Here is a 17,147-nt window from a genome sequence, read left to right as displayed (position 1 = left end):
CTGTGGTACACCTCCATTCTTGCTCATTGCAATACCACAGCTGACAGAGGTTGTGTGCCGGGTTATTCGCTCTGTCTGCGGGGAGTCACAGAAGCCACCTTGCAGCCTTGATCCCCTTGATCAATAACACTTCCACAGTAGCAGACAGAGCTGATGATGATCGCACGCAACCCTCTGTCTCCGCCTGCAAGACAGTGCTCCACAACTCACAGATACAGTTTAACACGCCGGCTTTCGCGACCAATATTAACAACAGAGGTATTTGGGTTAGACCGGGTTTACTGTACATGTTGTGGGTTTGCTCTCCAACACACCGGTGTGCTGTACTAGTAAGGGGCCGTCCATAAATGACGTCACGCACCTGGGGGGGGGGGTCAGACATCTTTGACGATGTGTGACGAGAGGGGGGGGGGGGTTGAGAAACGTGACGTCACATCAAAATGCGCAACTTTAAAAAATATAGACAACACGTTCCACGTAATTAAATTGACTTTTAAATAAATATTTTCTCCTACAACATCAGAGTGCAGCGCCACATTTAATAACAATGACAATAGTTTAAAGCGATTTGAAGCATGTTTTATTTTTTCTGGGGGGGGGGGCAGTGCTTTGTGACGTCATATTTGAGGGGGGGTTTGACTTTTTGTGACGAAGGGGGGGGTCAAAAATCGTCCAAAATCGCGTGACGTCATTTATGGACGGCCCCTAACGAATTGGCACGTTTTGTTTACGTGAAAAACCTGTGTCGGGTGGTGGCGGGTTTAACGACACATTTATTTTTACGCGATCTAACCCCCCCCCCCCCCCAAAAAGACCTTGATCACAGATTACAGATGCCAAGGTCCACCTCCAATCCCCACCTCGAACCCCCCCCCGCAAGCTCGCGCGCGCCGCTTTTCCCACGTTACGTCACGCAGCACGTGACCACGCCGTAGCTCCACCCCCACGCGGCTCCCATTGGCCACGAGGGCGAGGGGGCGGAGCCGAGCAATTGAAAGCGACGGCGGCGACAGCAGAGATAGAATCGCAAAACGCCCCGGGGGCGTCCGGATTCCCTCGCGCAGAGTGCGAGGGGGCGAGTTCCCGCTGCTCCCCTCCGCCCAACTCTGCGCCGGGGGCGTTTTGTGTTCGCGTTTCTGTCGAGGGGACGTCCCCGGTTTATCAGCCCCCCCCCCTAAGCCCCGACTACCTCCCCCTACCCCCCACCTTCTACAGCCATTTCGGGAGGAGCGGCCCCGTGTCCTTCTGCTGTTTGGAACCCCGGCGGGGCGGCCGGGCCCGCGGTAGCCTCGTCAACTTCACCCCGACACCACCACCACCACAGGCGGCCTCGGCAAATTTCGCTCGGCGTGCAGAGTAAACGCGTTCGCCTGCTCGGGTTTTTTTTCTCACCCTTCCACCCCCCCCCCCCGGCGGTGCAGTCCGCGGTCTTCTGTCTGCAATCGCGGCGGTGGTGGTGGTGTGGGGGGCGAGAGATTAGCAAGCAAAGGCCCGAGGCCGCCGGGGGGGTGGGTGGGCTGTGGTTTCGCCCGCCCGCCTGCCCGTCCACCGTCAACCCGTCCACCCCCCCCCCCGTGTCTCCCTCCACCTCGGCCTCTCTCTCCTCCTCCCCTTGCGGAGACCGCGGTTCTCCTGCCGCGTTCGTTCGATCGAAACGCGTCGCAATTGTTGCATTATGTTTGGTCGTAACGTGCGCGTGTAGAGACGTAGAGAGACGTAGAGAGAGAGATTGTGTAGACAGGGACACGCGTGCATTGCCGCCGCCGCCGGCGGCGCTTGCTGAAGGCCGAGAGGCGGGTTTGCCTGCGATTGACTGGGAGTCTGGGAGTCGCAGTCAGCGGGCGATATCGATTCGAGTCGTGGGTTGGAGGAGATGTCTAATCACCGCGACTACAACGTGAATGCGTAAACGGGGTGGAGGAAGAGGAGGAGCAGGAGGAGGCCTTTGCTGCTGCTGAGGCTGCTGAGGCTGCTGCTGCGGGCGAGGCTGCGAGGCTGGCCCTGCCGGGCCTCTTGCCGGCGTCATGTCCGCCCGGACGCCACTGCCGACCGTCAGCGAGCGGGACAGCGAGCACGTACGTACAGTGTGGGGTGAGGGGGGGGACCCGGCTACTGCTGCTGATGATGATGGTGCTGATGATGATGATGCTGTTGCTGTTGCTGACGATGCTGCTGCTGACGATGCTGGTGCTGGTGCTGATGCTGCTGCTGATGCTCCTGGTGCTGATGATGCTCCTGGTGATTGATGATGTTTTTTTCTTGCGCCAACATTTGACACCCAACGTATGGGTTCACACAAAAGCTGGATGGCGCGTGGTGTAGTCGCTTCCCCGGCATGCATTTACACACCGGTGGTTGTGGCACCGGTAGTCTCTGACCCCCCCCCCCTCCGACACTGACGCCGAACCTTGTTCGGTTGCTGTTTGCACCACGACGTTGACACGACGTTATGTGGCACCGTCCTCATTGACACCGGTTGCAACGTTTGTTTTGACACCGATATCGGCGTTGATGCCGGCAGGATTAACACCGGCATTCGCTCTAGCAGATGCAGTAGCACCAGCGTGCATTGTGACCAAAATTGGCACAGGTATGACGCCGGTAGGTGCAGCACCGGCATTGCCACCTACCTCCACATTGGAGGATTGGCACCAGTAGCAATGGGGGGGCTATTGCACGAACGCTGACGCCAACGTTGCGTCAGCATTGAAGCTAGAAGATGTGGCACAACCATGAGTTGGCAAGAGCATCGGCACCGGCATCGACACAAGTTGATACAGCACCATCATTGACACCAATGTTGCCATCAGCATTGGTGCCGGCATTTGACAGCTTTAGCATTGACGCGAGAAGATATTGTGCCTGCGTGCTACGACACGGTCATTCACAGACGCATTGTCACATCGTGGAAGGGAGTTATCGGCATCATTAGGGGCAGCACTGGCTCCGACGCCTGCATTTACGTCAGCAGTGATGCCATCGTTGACGCCAGATGTGGCACCATCACTTACATCCAGTATTGACTCGATTGGATTAGCGCCAACGTGCGTCGATGCCAGGATTGTCACCCGTAGATGTAGCACCACAATGCATTGGCACGAGCATTGAGACCAGCAGGAAAAACCAGTGCGGCGAATTGCAGCACCAACATGAACATCTGCAGCATTGATACCAGCATGGACACGGTACATTTGGCACCGTAAGTGACCCCAACATCGACACAAGTGGATGCAGCACCAGCGGTGACGGGCGCAATTACTCAAGTGTTGTAGCAGCTGCATTGACATCAGCAGATTTAGCAACAACATTGACAGCAGCAGCAGCAGTATCAGCTGCAACACTAAGGGCTGTGCTGTCCACATCACCGTTGTCAGCTGCTACACCAGCAACGCGCGCATTAACACCACCAGCATTATCACAACCAGCACCAACATTAGCACTAGCAGCTGTTTGCTTTGTGTCATGTATCTGTCTTGTCAGGGTGCCTGACTTTGGCTATTTGGGCCTTTGGCAAATCCACTGCATGCTGAGATCCCCTAACAACAGCAGCACTGGCTGTGAAAGGAGCTATAACACCCGAATTAGCATCAGCAGCTGTTGCATCGGCAGCTGTAGTAGCAGCAGTACCAACATGAACAGCTTCAACTATCGATTATAACCAGGCAGCAACACCAGCTGTAATACTTTAGCATCAGTATTATCAGCTGTACCACTACCATCAGTTCAGCTGTTACACAATCGGCTATACCACCAGCAACAACAGCAGCAGCATCTGTCGCACCATCGGCATCATCACCACCATCATCACCATCATCATCACCATCATCACCATCATCACCATCATCACCATCATCACCATCATCACCAGCGGTAAATACCTTGCATCACGGGGATCGGCAATACCACTGCCACCCCCGTGGTCACAACCACTTTAAGCGCAGTCAGCACCGTAGCCGCCGGCAGGGCATTTGATGGTGCTGATGTCTGCAGATGGTGCTGGAGGTCGTGTTGACACAGTCACCGGTGTGTTTTTGAGTCCCGATATTTTTCCCGATACCTGTTATATAATGGCACCGTGTACCCTGCTGTGTGTGCATGCCCGCTAATTTCTAGGTCGTTTGGTGTGCCGTGTAAATGAGCCAAAGGCACATGGAGGGGCGCAAACATGCAGAGACACACAGTGATATGACAGCCAGACACACAGGCAGACACACAGAGAGACTCGGACAAACAGACCGACACACACGGGTCGACACCAAGGCAGACAAGCAGTTACAGACAAACGGGCACAGACAGACAAAAAGGCACACATACATAGAGACGACAACAACCGCCATTCGCCACTAAGTGACGGTAACGTCACCACGGCGCTTGTGCCAGGCTATGTGCACAGACAGGCAGACAGACACAACTACGAAGGCAGACACTGGAAGACAGATGTATAGTTAGAAGGGTAGATAGACTGGCAGGCAGAAACAGGCACACAGGTAGATAGATAGACACAGGAAAAGCAAACAAAGACAAACGGGCAACCGTGGAGATAGGTAGATGCACAGGCAGACCGACAGATACGCAGACAGACAGGCCACTCAGCCTCTTTGATCACCACATCCAAGCCATGGCACACGAAGGCTGCACCTCACCTGCAGAGTAGACCTGGCCAGTTGTCGGAATTAAACATGGGTTTCGCCATCTGTGCCGCCCCACTCATTACTGCCGTGGTGGCCATCAGCATTAAGGGTCAGATCCACGGCTTGTCATCGCATCGACTAAATAGCGCACGAAGTAAGCAAGTCACCCCATCGTCGGTGACACAGGCATTAGCACAATTTCACCCGAAATCCCACTCAAAGGTTCGTTCCCTGACGCGCGAGTTGGGCTCTAAAAGTAGAATCCGCGGATGACGCCGCTGTAGGGAGGAGCGGCGCTGTCAGTTGAGGCGTCATTAGCGTCACCTTGACCGTTGATCATTTCTTTGCCGCCGTCAATGCTAAACGCGTTTACTCTGTAATGAATAGGCAGTGGTGGCTTGTTTATGGCGACGTCTGGACGCTAGATTAACTTCCCTTCCGCAGTAAATCGGCAAAGCGGAGCACACGCCGACGTGAGACAGGTACATGCCTGGGCATAAATGCAGCAGCAGCATCCACGATTTCATGGGTGCTTCGTGAGCTTAAAATCGATGTTAATCAATGAATCGGTGCATTGCTTTCAGCTGCACTACATTGGCGTACGCGTATACGTTGCAAGGTATGCATGCAATTGCCCAGATGGCTGAGTGGTACAGCGAGCGGCTCGTAATCGGAGGGTTGCGAATTCAAATCCTGGTTGATGGTTGACTCGGCCTATCATCCCTTCAGGGTTATTAAAACGAGTATTGCTTTGCGGGGAAGTCAACGGCGGTTTTCCTATGGACAAACTGCCCCCCCCAACATTGGAATGTGAAATTTCCACGACAGGCCCAGGGCTGTAAACAGGAGATGAGTACTGCCTCAATGCTCATTTGAGCAGCTACAATTGACTTTGAATTTTATTTGCAATCGGCCAACATCCCTGCAGTGATGGGACTTTTGGTTAGCGCACCGCACTGGACCTGGCCCGTGTGTGTGTGTGGCTCCATCTGCAAGCCGAAAACAGATCTCGTCACTCCTTGTGGGGTGTGGTTTTGAGTGATGAGTCCCATGCGACACAAATCCCTCGAGTGGTAACTCACTGAAGCGGGGGGGCGGCGGGGGGGAGCGCAGGGGAGGGCGGCAGGGGAGGCGGTGGGGGGGTGGTAGTTGATGAGCAGCAGGGTTGAGTGTCAGTCACTAATTAAACACTGCCCCGGGCATTTGCCGTTCCGGCATGAAGCCTCGCGGTACACGTTGTGTTCCGCGCTGCGATTATTCCGATAGCGTGAATTTAACGACAATTTCAATGCGGGGGCACGAGTTGGCATGCAATCGGAGCTCCTTTTCCTTTTTTATTTATTATGAGCGCTGATTCAGCAACAGCTGGGCATTCTCGGGATTCTTGGCGGTGGGATCGTCGCACAGCAAAGTTCATTCATTCAGACGCGGGGTTCGGTTCCTCACTGAATATTTTCTGGGTCGTTGCTGGAACAGAGTAGGTAGCGTGTGACTAGTAGCCGCAAGCATAGCTGGAGGGATTTTTGATGTGGTGTGCCGGGCACAGAAAATGTATTCTGGATTGCTGATCGATCGGGGTGACAGGTGACAAGCAGCCAGAGCGAGACGTATACTGGAGGTGTTGTGCCACTTGCGAAACAATATTTTCTGGACCGCCGTCCCGGAGAGGAGCCCAGCTGAATTTAACCCCCTATCCCGAAGGATATGTATGGCGTCCACAGACCACAGCGCTGAGCCTGCAGGAAAACCCTTTACGCTTTCTAGGAGCTCGACGATGAGAATCCCCGAGTCTATGAGCGTAACTGTACTCGGCAGGATGATTATGGCCGAGCTACTCAGAGGAGCTGTTTTAATAAAATAAAATTTCTATCTGTGCGCATGATGGTCGCTTAGCGTGCGAGAGGGGTGTGAGCGGGCAGGAGAGTGTGCCGGAGGCATCTGGTGTAGGACGGTGGCGATGCTGATGATGGTGCTGAGGAGGTAGGAGAGGCGGCGATGACGGAGAGCTTGGGGTGGCGTTGGGCAGTGGCAGCAGTGAGAATGGTTGTGGCAGAACGGTGGGCAGCGTTCACTGGCATCGTAAACACCAGAACTGTACGGTAATCAATAAGTGAAGAGGCTGTTATTTTGTAATGGGGGTGGGGGGGCGGAGTGGAAATTTGTCAAGTGGTAGAATACACGACTTGATCAAAGCGTACACTTACCGCTAACCCTAACCAACTACCTACCCAAACTGGTACTAATCCTTCCCCTAACCTTAACTAGCTGGAACAGGCTAGAACTACCTGTGAATTACAGTTCTAATTGATTGACATACTTTACCCCATCTGTAATATGTCTGAAATGTACGTCCGAAATTGCGGATCTGTCCTGGCTTGACAAACGCTGTACAAATGAGACGTAGAAACAACGCAGAAATAACGACCGATTCTTGAATCAAATCGAATTGCGACTTTGAATCACAAGGATTTAATCAATCGCGTTTCTCTATTGGGGTGAATCACCGCACGCCGAGTATCCAGGGATGGGAAATAACCATCGCGGATGGAACTGCCTCGTCACTTTCCGCTGCCGGAGGTGGGGGGCCAGGCGGGGACACACGGAGTGGGGGGGGGTGCTCGTGACGGGCAGAGCGGCGGTCGTGCCGATAATTGGTTTCGGTCGCAGAGTCTCTGGCGTGTGCATGGTGCCACCAGAACCTCCACCAAAGCCCCACCCACCCTGACCGCGTAGGCGACACTGCTTGGTAACCTCGGGTTAATCATGGGTAATGGCAGGCGCCCGGCGCCCCCACAGGAAGTGCCACATTTAGAACGACGTGTACCGTATTAATAGAACACGCAGATTGCGGGCTTTGTAGCTGCCTGCCGACGCCTGCCAGTACCGGTGGGCGGCCTTCGCCGGTGGCGCACGGGAATGGATGCTGGGATGTGGACGTCAAGACAAACGCTGTACCGTGCGTTGTGCGGCGCGATGTCCGACATTCGCTGAAGAAACCAGGAGCTTATCTGGGATGTTCACAGTCGGAGCGATGCTGATGCCATTAATCTACCCAACAAAGCCACATAGTCTCCGATCCATTTCAGGAAGGTCCTACCACCATTATTTCTGCTGTGGTATGCATTGCCATGGTCAATGCTATTATATTCATTGTCGGCGACAGCATCATTCTGGATATTAATACCAATTATCTAGACGGCATAACCTCGTCTACAGGAAGGTCCTGCTTCTTTGAGATGTCAATTCCAGGAATGAGTGTTCAGCTTCATGTGGGGAGGAAATGGGAGTCCACGGAGAAAACCCAGCACGCATACAAGAGGGTATCGCTCAAAGCACCGCACGGATGGGTTCACGAGCACCCAGGTGTCATCACAGCAAGTGGGTGCATGAACGCACCTGTGTGGACCTCGTAGCAACATCTCCCTGTGGCTTTCCTCAGGCTACGCTGGTTTTCTCCCACTCGTGAAAAACACTCGCCAAACGTGCCAATGTTGCAGGCCCACCTGGGTGCTAGGTGGATTATCACATTGACAGGGTGGTGAGATCTTCTTGGTTCTTTCGGTAAAGTCACGTAGAATGGAAAGAATAAAATAATAAAAATAAAACATTACATTTTATTACGTTAAATTTTTTTAATTTTATTATTTCCATTCTACGTGACTTTACCGAAAGAACCAAGAAGATGAATCCCTGCAGTCACGAAAGCTTTAAATCGAAATTTAGGGTGGTGAGAGTTGGCGCGCAGTGGCTTGGGGCGAGGCCTTCGTCTAGCAGTGGACTGTACATGGCTGACGACAACGATGAACATCAGAATCGCCCTCGCACCGGAGACTTGCACGGTGCGCTGGGATCTCAACGCTTGGGATGAAACGAGGAAGCACTGTGAAGAATCCCCCGCGCTACCATTCTGCTCTGCACGATTTCCCCATGGATTCTACGTCGCGTGACGCGCGACCGCTGGCGTGGTTGGAATATATAATACAATGTTGGGCCTAAAGACGACGACAACAACAAAGAAGTTGAACCGTTGAACGCGAGTGCGTGGTCAGGGAACGTGGTGACACAAGTCGAGGAGGAGCTCGAGAGGCCCGCGCGCATTGGCACTCGACGCGCCTTAAGGTGGCCCTCGCCGATTTTTTCGGCCATTCTCCCGGCACCGCCCATGGCTGGGGCTGTGCGGTTCGCTCGGGAGGTAGGCCCAGCCACTCGTTCACACGTGGCCGGCGATTGATAAGGATTGGGCACAGGAAGCGGTCAGGGTTGGTGGCGAGGGGTCGGGCCGGAAAGTTGTTGTGAGCGGCGCTTGCCGGTGTTGTGCCGCGCGCGTCGCTATTTTCTGATGCGGCTGCTGGGATGACCGGAGCGAACTTTGCGTCTGCAGCGGAGTTCAAAAGAACGAGAGGTGTGCCGGGGGGGGGGGTCCGATGTTGGTGCTCCTGTTGAGGTCAAGTTTTGAGTTTGTTGCTAGGCACGTCGTGATGCGTCGATGTCATGATCCATCGATCAAAACGAATTTGTATGCTCATGATGCATACATTGACTTTTGCGTGTAACTATTTGATTGTTTCCAAATCTTGCAGATTATTTGCAGATTAAAATCTGATATTATTGTTGTCTATTGGCACAAAACTAAAACCAAAAAAACTTAAATGTTTGTTTGCAACGATGCAAACAGTATGGAAAAAAATATGGAAATGTATCAATTCTAGAATCAAATTGCAAACTGGAATCACTTCAGCTATATCGAATCGCTGTTGGAGCGTTGGTGAATCATTCAACATTTGCACAGAGTTTCTAGTGACTACGGTACAGTAAGCGCTACTCCACGGGGGAAAAACTAAATTAGTAAAAAAACGTTCCGTCCTTTCCAGTCATGACGATCACGGCAAGAAATACTCCGCGCAGGAGAGGGGTTTTAAAAAGATACCGCCATTGAACAATTCCCGTTGCAGTGTTTTATTCCAAGGCCTGCTGAAAAATGGAAAGAGGAGTCCACTTGTGGAAAGTAAATTCGTGTGGAGCGCGGTGTCGTGTGTACGAGAGAGAGGGGGACAACGCTGCGGTTGTTGTCGACGTTGCCTGCAGCCCTTGGAAATGCTCGGTAGTGAAGAGCGCGTAATGATCGTGCTGGACACTGTGCAGCGTGCTGTACCGCCGGAGCGTCTACGCCTTCGAGTGGCTTTTTAGCGGCAAGCGGGCATCCTGTGTCCAGGCGAGTGGCGTTCTCCGGATTCTTGGGAATAAATAGCAGCACTTGTGGCTTGCGGAGCCAAACAAAAGCAGCCTCACAAAGGGAAGAGCGCAGTATACGCCCGCGTGATGCAACGGGCTGCGTCCGCTGGGTGCTGGACATCAATCTGGCAGCCGGGTGTCCACGAGTTCTATTTTCACTGGCCAGTGTTATTCTTGTGTGTTTGGAATTTTGTATTTGGGAGCCCGGTTTGTGCCCTTGTCTGTTCTGAATGGTCACAGAGCTATCAGGTAAATGTATGCGTGGGGGTTAATAAAGTTCCCAAGACCCAGTAAAAATAGTCCCCTCGCAACCATCTCCTGAAGGTCTGATGGAAGTCATTGTGTGATGACTCTCTGTGTGGCCTGCAGTTCTTCATAGTATGACCTCTAGTCGATATCGTTATGGCCGCCCCCAGATGATTTTTGATTGATCTCCAAACCACCTCAATGTGACCTCCAGACCTTCTCAGTTTAACCTCCAGATCTTCTTGGCATTCAGACAGTATCGATGTGGCCTCCAGACAATATCACTTTGACCTCGGTATAGCCTCTGGAACAACTTGGTGTGTGACTCAAAGATTTTTGATCTTGAAACCAGCTCATTTCAACTTCCTTACCATCTTCGTATGGCCTCCAGATGACCTCAGGGTTACTTTCAAAATATAGCACTTCAGTTTCAAGGTCTCCTTGATTTGACTTTCAAACCATCTCATCGTCATCCCCAACTTTTCATCGCGTGATCTCCAGATCGTTCCATTGTGATCTCCACGACCATCTGATGGGGGAACATTGAAGCTGTCAGAGTGGCGCATTGTGCTGACCGTCATCTCACTTGCTGCCGTGATTGTAAAGAGATTAAGCAAACCGTTCGCTCTGCCGCGCATGATCCGCGATGCCTGGTGTGCGGGTAGGCGATAGGTAATTATCCTGCACAGTTTTATTTTTAACTGAATATTGGCCGAAGCACACCTTTCCGCCAGCATGTGAAGGAAGCTCTCGATGTTTTTGGAAGCTGCGCTAACAATACTGCCAATGAAAATGAATGTGTCTGGGCAGATTGTAGCATTCCTACGTTTATAGTGCAGCAGCTGCGGGGTCTGGCAGAGTGAAAAGCATTGGCAAGGGGTGGTGGTGGTGGTCGTCACATCTATGGGTTTGGCCAAGATGGCATCTTGATTTCTTTTTTTACTACTGTTCCCGTGGCATATTGAGCCGTGTCGTGGTTTAAATAATGCCGCCATGACCGCACTGTTGCCATGTTCCCCCCGCCCCTGGACAGAACTGTGGCGGCACGGGCGATGTGCGGTTGGAGCCCGTCGGCGCAGCCAAGCCGAGCGTGCGGGCCGGCATGCCACGGTGCCGCTCCTCCGTGGCCGACGAGATCCCGCACGTGGGGAACTACCGCCTCCTCAAGACCATTGGCAAGGGCAACTTCGCCAAGGTCAAGCTGGCACGCCATGTGCTGACAGGCCGCGAGGTGGGCACGCTCGCTCTCTCACTCGCTCGCACACACGCACTGACGCACTCGCTCACTCGTTTACTCACTCGTGCAGTCGCTCTCTCTTACTCAAACTCGTTCACTCACATTCGCTCAGTCACTCGCTCGCTCACTCACACACGCGCTCGCTCACTCAACCGTGCAGTCGCTCGCTCGCACACACAATCGCTCGTCGGCTTGCTTGATGTCTCGTACACACTCAAACACGTTAGCTCGTTCACTCACTAGGTCGCATGCTGGTATACTCACAGACTTGTTCACTCATAAGCTAGGCCATTCACTCGCTCACTGGTCACTCACTCGCTTTCCAGATCGCGCTTTAGCCAACGTACGCACGATCATTTGTGCTTCACTTCACTCGCACACTCATTCCACCATGTGGGCCATGCATTGCGCCAACGAAATAAACTGTGGTCGTGTTTGTTTGGTTGTTTTCTGTTGTGAACGCGCAGGTTGCCATTAAGATTATTGACAAAACGCAGCTGAACCCGTCGAGTTTACAAAAGGTGAGAGCCTCGGGTTTTCTTCTCTGTCGACGCAAGAGTGGCTGGTGTGCGGTAGCCTGACAGTGCTCGCGCGTTAGCGCTGCAGCGATTCACCGATCCATCGATTAACATCGATCCTTAACACCACCGCCGCGTGGGTTCTCGCTGTTTGTGCGGCTCTGGCAGTCCTTTAACGTGCGCTCCCGTTGTACTGTGTGTCGTTTGGCACGATGTCCGATTGCCGCGCACAGGCCCTGTCCAGGCTCCGTGCGGTGGGGCTGCAACATCGGATATCGTGCTGAACGACGCACGGTACAACCCGAACAAGCATCCAAGATCCTTAGTCTCGCGAAACGTGCATCGAATGTTGCTTGTTAAGTTGCAATGGTGTTTCGCTTGATATGCGGAGCAAAGAATTGGTTCATGTGACCCATGCAGCCACAGAAGCCTGATTCGTGACAACTGATTGAAATCAGCGAGGAGACGAATCGTTGCGGCTCTGTTGCACGAGCGTGTGGACCCGCTTGCCTGTGCTGGTGCCAATCCTCGAGAGCGTGTTGAGCCTCAGAACCGTGGCGAAACCGCGACAGGAAGTTGTGGCGTTTCCCTTGCAGCCACGTGCCCAGCAGTCTGGCCCGCACTCTCGCGCCAGCACCCAGGGCTCTGCGTATGCCAGGAGCAATCGGTGCCCTCATGTGCTCTTAGCTAAAGTGCGCAGATGCCCCTAATGTCCATTTAATGGCTTTCACTTGTCTTGAATCGGACCTGCTATTTCTGGTGTTTTAGGTGACAGTGGTGGGGGGGGCGGGGAGATGGAGAGTTTGTTGTGCCCGAGTGCCATTGGGTGACCACTGACACCCTCGTCAGCTTTGCATACGTACGTATGCGGGCTCCTTCATCAATCCACTGCTGGATGAGCCCCTCCACACGCCGAGCGGATCGTGGGTTATTGAGCTTAGAGAATTGACAGTGAGTGCGGTGACGTGGCCGAGCGCTAGCGCGTATACCGCTCGTTGTAGATGTGTGCGGCTCAAGCCACTGGCTGCCCTGGTTAATACTGCGGTTGTTAACCATAAGATACACATGATCTGCATCAGTGGACGTTAAATATCCCATGAATTTACTAAAAAAAGGGCATTTGTGCCCAACTCATTGTCCAAATTTGCCAAATAATTTAATTACTTACAAATTACCGAATTGGGTAAAGACCATAGCCTCATTGTCCCTCTGCTGTGAAACTACTGCAGTCTCTGCTTGCCTTTGAAACGTAGTGCGCGTGCGCTGTCGTTGCACAATGATAATATCCGTCCATGCGCTACGAGAACGGCGTGAATGGCACACGCGGCATGCCGGGTGAGAAGTTGCCCTTGCGGCGATGTGCGCGACTCACTTCCAACCCTGTGTTGCTTTTCAGCTTTTCAGGGAAGTGAGGATAATGAAGGTGTTGAACCACCCCAACATAGGTGAGTGCGGGAAGAGAGGCGCATGGGGATGCAGGCGCCTGTGATCGCCGCAAACGATCGGCACACAGTGGCTTTAATTAGCAGCAGCAGCAGCGGATTGGGGGTATGGGTGGGTGTGGAATCAACGGGAGATGTAAAAGGGGCTCACGGGCAGTGCGGTGTTGTAAGCTCATTCGGTTACTTAGCTCGTACGACATTGGACGATGAGCACAGTTTCCGGAAAGCGAATTGACGTTTGCCCGCTGTGACATCTAAATGGGTTGAGGCTCTCCTCCACCACGAGATGTTGAATTTTACTTGTAGGCCGCATACCCTAGGTGCGATGCCATTCATTTATCCAGGAAAGCGTCGCCGAGTCTCAAGACTCTTAGTTGGGAGGGTCCCACCCCCGACTCAATTTAAAGGCGCCGCCTATCGGTGACAAATGTTTACAATGAAGAGGTCCGTTGAAAGTGGTTGCCACCTTCAGCGCTTGAATGAAGCTGGCGTGAGCCGCCTATGTTACCCCCCCCCTGCTCCCCCACCATCTCTTCCGCAGTTAAGTTATTCGAGGTGATCGAGACAGAGAAGACGTTGTACTTGGTGATGGAGTACGCCAGCGGAGGTGAGCAGCCGCCCCTCGGCGGAGGGTACCGCAGCGCGCAACGCCACCGCTCTCAAAACGCGGCGCCGCAGCCAATCACGAGTCACAGCCCCCCCACCAGTAACCGTCGCGCAGAGCTCTTCATCTCGTATGTTAACCCCAGCGTGGGCCTGTGGGATAAAATGATCGCATGCCGACGAGCCAAGTGACGTCGTAGTGCCCCGTGTATTTGTACGTTGTTAGATTGCATGGCGTCCTCACCTGGTTCAACAAAACACACTTGAAACTTGAAACAGATCCCGACGGGACCACTTAAAAGCAAAATCAAATTCACATTGAAAATGAGACGAAAAGTAAGTCGTTTACTGAAACGGATGGAGACCCTGAGTTGTGGCGGCTCTCTCTTAGAATGGCTGAATGTCGATTTAAAGCTTTCGTGACTGCAGGGATTCATCTTCTTGGTTCTTTCGGTAAAGTCACGTAGAATGGAAATAATAAAATAATAAGAATTATTTTTTTTATGCTTTCTTATTATTATTTTATTATTTCCATTCTATGTGACTTTACCGAAAGAACCAAGAAAATGGCTGAATGGTTTAAGAGTCTGAGTTGGAATGCATTGAGTGAGCGGAGGCTCTCTCTCCAGCTGGCTCATTCACTCACTCTTAGCGCTCACAGCCACACGCCCTTCTCTGCTGCCAACAACTTCATCATCATCATCACCCACGATCAATTTGCTGCTGGATTGAGGCCTTCCCAAGCCACAGGCATTGCTCACAATCTTGCGCTATTGCAATCTGCATAGCACCTGCACACGAACTGATTTCATCGCTCCATCTCCCTGTGGGGGACACGAATATCGGGCACTTGCTTGGCTGCCACTCCCCAGTTGGTATCAACCACCTGCCATCGTCTCTTCTAGCCATGACGTGTGCCTACCCCCACCCCACACTTGCTTTACCTTAACAGTAAAGATTGCATCTTTTAACGTTCGTATGTCTTCTAATTCAAGTATTCCTATTTTTCCTTTCAGTGTATTTTCGTGCTTGCACCTCCCCTACACTTCTCGACGCACTTTTTGTGTTTCTTTTGCGCGAGCAACGCCAAACGTTTCTTTTTCCTCACCCTCTCTCACTCTCGCCGTTTAATGTCGTGCACTCTCGCCATGGAGGAGCTGCATCCGGCCGTATGGGGGGGCCAGCTCCAGCAATCCGCAGCGCTCATTGAGATTGATTGCCTCTCCGAGCCACTGGAGTGGAATCCTTAAAGCGGCCGTTAGCAAAATTCCGTTGTAAATGCATGTCACGTAAACATAATAATAATAATGATGATGATGATTGGTTGGGGGTGGTGGGTGGGGGGGTTAGACGGGCCGGGGTGGTGCGCTCTACGTGCGATCAGGGTTCGGGTTGGGATTAGCGCCGAGTTTGTGCGTCGAATCGACGAGGGCGGCGCACGGTCCGCGTGGCGTGACCTTGAGAACACGGCCCCGGGGGCAGCACGGAGCGCCCGGCCCGATCGATGAGGCGACATCGATACACGAACCCGACCCCCTCCCCCCCTCGTCCCGGTCCACCCGCATGCGCGCTCCCTCGCTCGCTTGCCCGTCAACTCGATTGCCTGCCCGCCCATCCGTCTGCTCGCTTGCCCGTTCGCCCGCTTGCTCAGTCACTCGCCCACAGAGCCGCTCGCCTTTCCACTTTTCCACTCACCCACACGCTCACTCGCCCACTCACCTATTCCCTTGCTTGCTCAGCCGCTTGCCCGCATGCTCACCGGCTCGCTCATGCATAATGCCGCATACTCGCCCATTTGACCACTCATTCACCAGCTTTTACCCACCAGTTCACTCACTCAACAACTCACTCTCACCTGCCAGGTTACTCAACTGCTCACCAGCTTGCTCACTTACTCACGAACCCACTCTCCCACCAGCACACTTCATTGCCCGCTCAACTGCCCGCTCGCCCCACTCGCACACAAACCCAATCGCCCATCCACCTGTCCACTCGCTTATCCACTCGACCACTTGTCTCATCCACCTGCCCGCCCACCCGCTCGCACACTCGCTCTTTCCCCCATGGCACCAGCAAGCGATCTCTCACTCACATCCCAAAAACAAGATCCTTCTGCGATCTCGTTTCACCGTGATTACACAGTGCTGCGCGCTTGCCGTTGTGAAACACTGCCAACACCGGTGCGGACGCCGCAGAACCGCGTTCATAGTGAGAGAGTCGTCGAACTTTGGTTGATGACCTCTAACTTGGAAGTCTTTACGGAAACCCATACCCCGGCTCTTAACTCGGGACTTGGCGCAGGGCCGTTGGGTAGTGGATATCGCTTGTTCTCTCTTCTCTTCCGCCCGCCCGCCCGCCCCCTCCGCGTGCCGGCTAATGGTCCTCGCGGCGCTGTGCCCTGTGCGTGCCCCGCAGGGGAGGTGTTCGATTACCTGGTCGCGCACGGGCGGATGAAGGAAAAGGAGGCACGGGCGAAATTCAGACAGGTACCGCTTTAGCCGTGGCGTCATGACGGTCAGCGCACTCGGGAGGACGCCGGTTTGATTCGATCTCCAGGCGCGGTGCTTGAAATATTGGGGCAAGTTTATTTAACCCACTCTTGCCCATGTTCAACAATCTCCATCTGTCCCACCTCTATGGGGTAGAGTGTTGCACCGTCGCACGCACGTGGGTTGTGTTGGGGTGCTCCGGTTTCCTCCCACGTATTATAAACACTCGTTGATATGCTGAAAACACCTTTGTCCATGTGCGCCTCCGTGCATTATGAATGTGCGCCTCCGTGTGTTGTGGGATTCAGTTGCGTAAATGCTGCGATATAAAACTCAGTATTACCATTATAAATGGGTATGCCAAAGTCAGTATATGAGCAAGGCGCGTGTGATGATGGGATTAGGTAAGAATACTCCCCCCTTTTCCACGACATCTGGTCAGGGTGGAAAAGTAGGCCAAACTTGCCTATTGGGCTCCCTCTACTGGAAGCCCCTTCCACCGGCAGCTGGCATCATAAAGCAATTGGAAGGGCTGTACCTTTACCTTTTTAGTATTCCAGCCATAACCCTCCCTACAGGCAAGTAAGATATGCGTATGGTATGGAGGCCGGGCCACAGCTACACACCGTGCCCGCCTGTGTGTCTGTGTTTCAGATTGTGTCCGCGGTGCAGTACTGCCACCAGAAGCTCATCGTACACAGAGATCTGAAGGTGAAGTGTGTGGGTTGTAGTCGTGACATTGTATACGG

The 17,147-nt window shown here is 53.2% G+C and overlaps 1 protein-coding gene across 2 annotated transcripts in view; it reads left to right on the top strand.

Annotated features, from left to right (window-relative positions):
• Positions 1–1,212: 1,212 nt before the first annotated feature.
• LOC144941722 (serine/threonine-protein kinase MARK1-like) overlaps positions 1,213–17,147 on the top strand; it is a 28,680-nt gene continuing 12,745 nt past the window's right edge. For both annotated transcript variants that reach the window (XM_078868114.1, XM_078868115.1), the window contains exons 1-7: positions 1,213–2,075; positions 11,143–11,340; positions 11,814–11,867; positions 13,261–13,309; positions 13,848–13,913; positions 16,325–16,395; positions 17,053–17,109. In XM_078868114.1, coding sequence (XP_078724240.1) covers positions 2,025–2,075; positions 11,143–11,340; positions 11,814–11,867; positions 13,261–13,309; positions 13,848–13,913; positions 16,325–16,395; positions 17,053–17,109 — 546 coding nt within the window. In that variant the 5' untranslated portion in view covers positions 1,213–2,024. The remainder of the gene's footprint in view (positions 2,076–11,142; positions 11,341–11,813; positions 11,868–13,260; positions 13,310–13,847; positions 13,914–16,324; positions 16,396–17,052; positions 17,110–17,147) is intronic.

This window comes from Lampetra fluviatilis, chromosome 25, assembly GCF_964198595.1.
Source record: "Lampetra fluviatilis chromosome 25, kcLamFluv1.1, whole genome shotgun sequence".
NCBI lineage: Eukaryota > Metazoa > Chordata > Hyperoartia > Petromyzontiformes > Petromyzontidae > Lampetra > Lampetra fluviatilis.
Note: the sequence above shows the minus strand (reverse complement) of the source record. Positions and strands in the feature narration are given on the sequence as shown.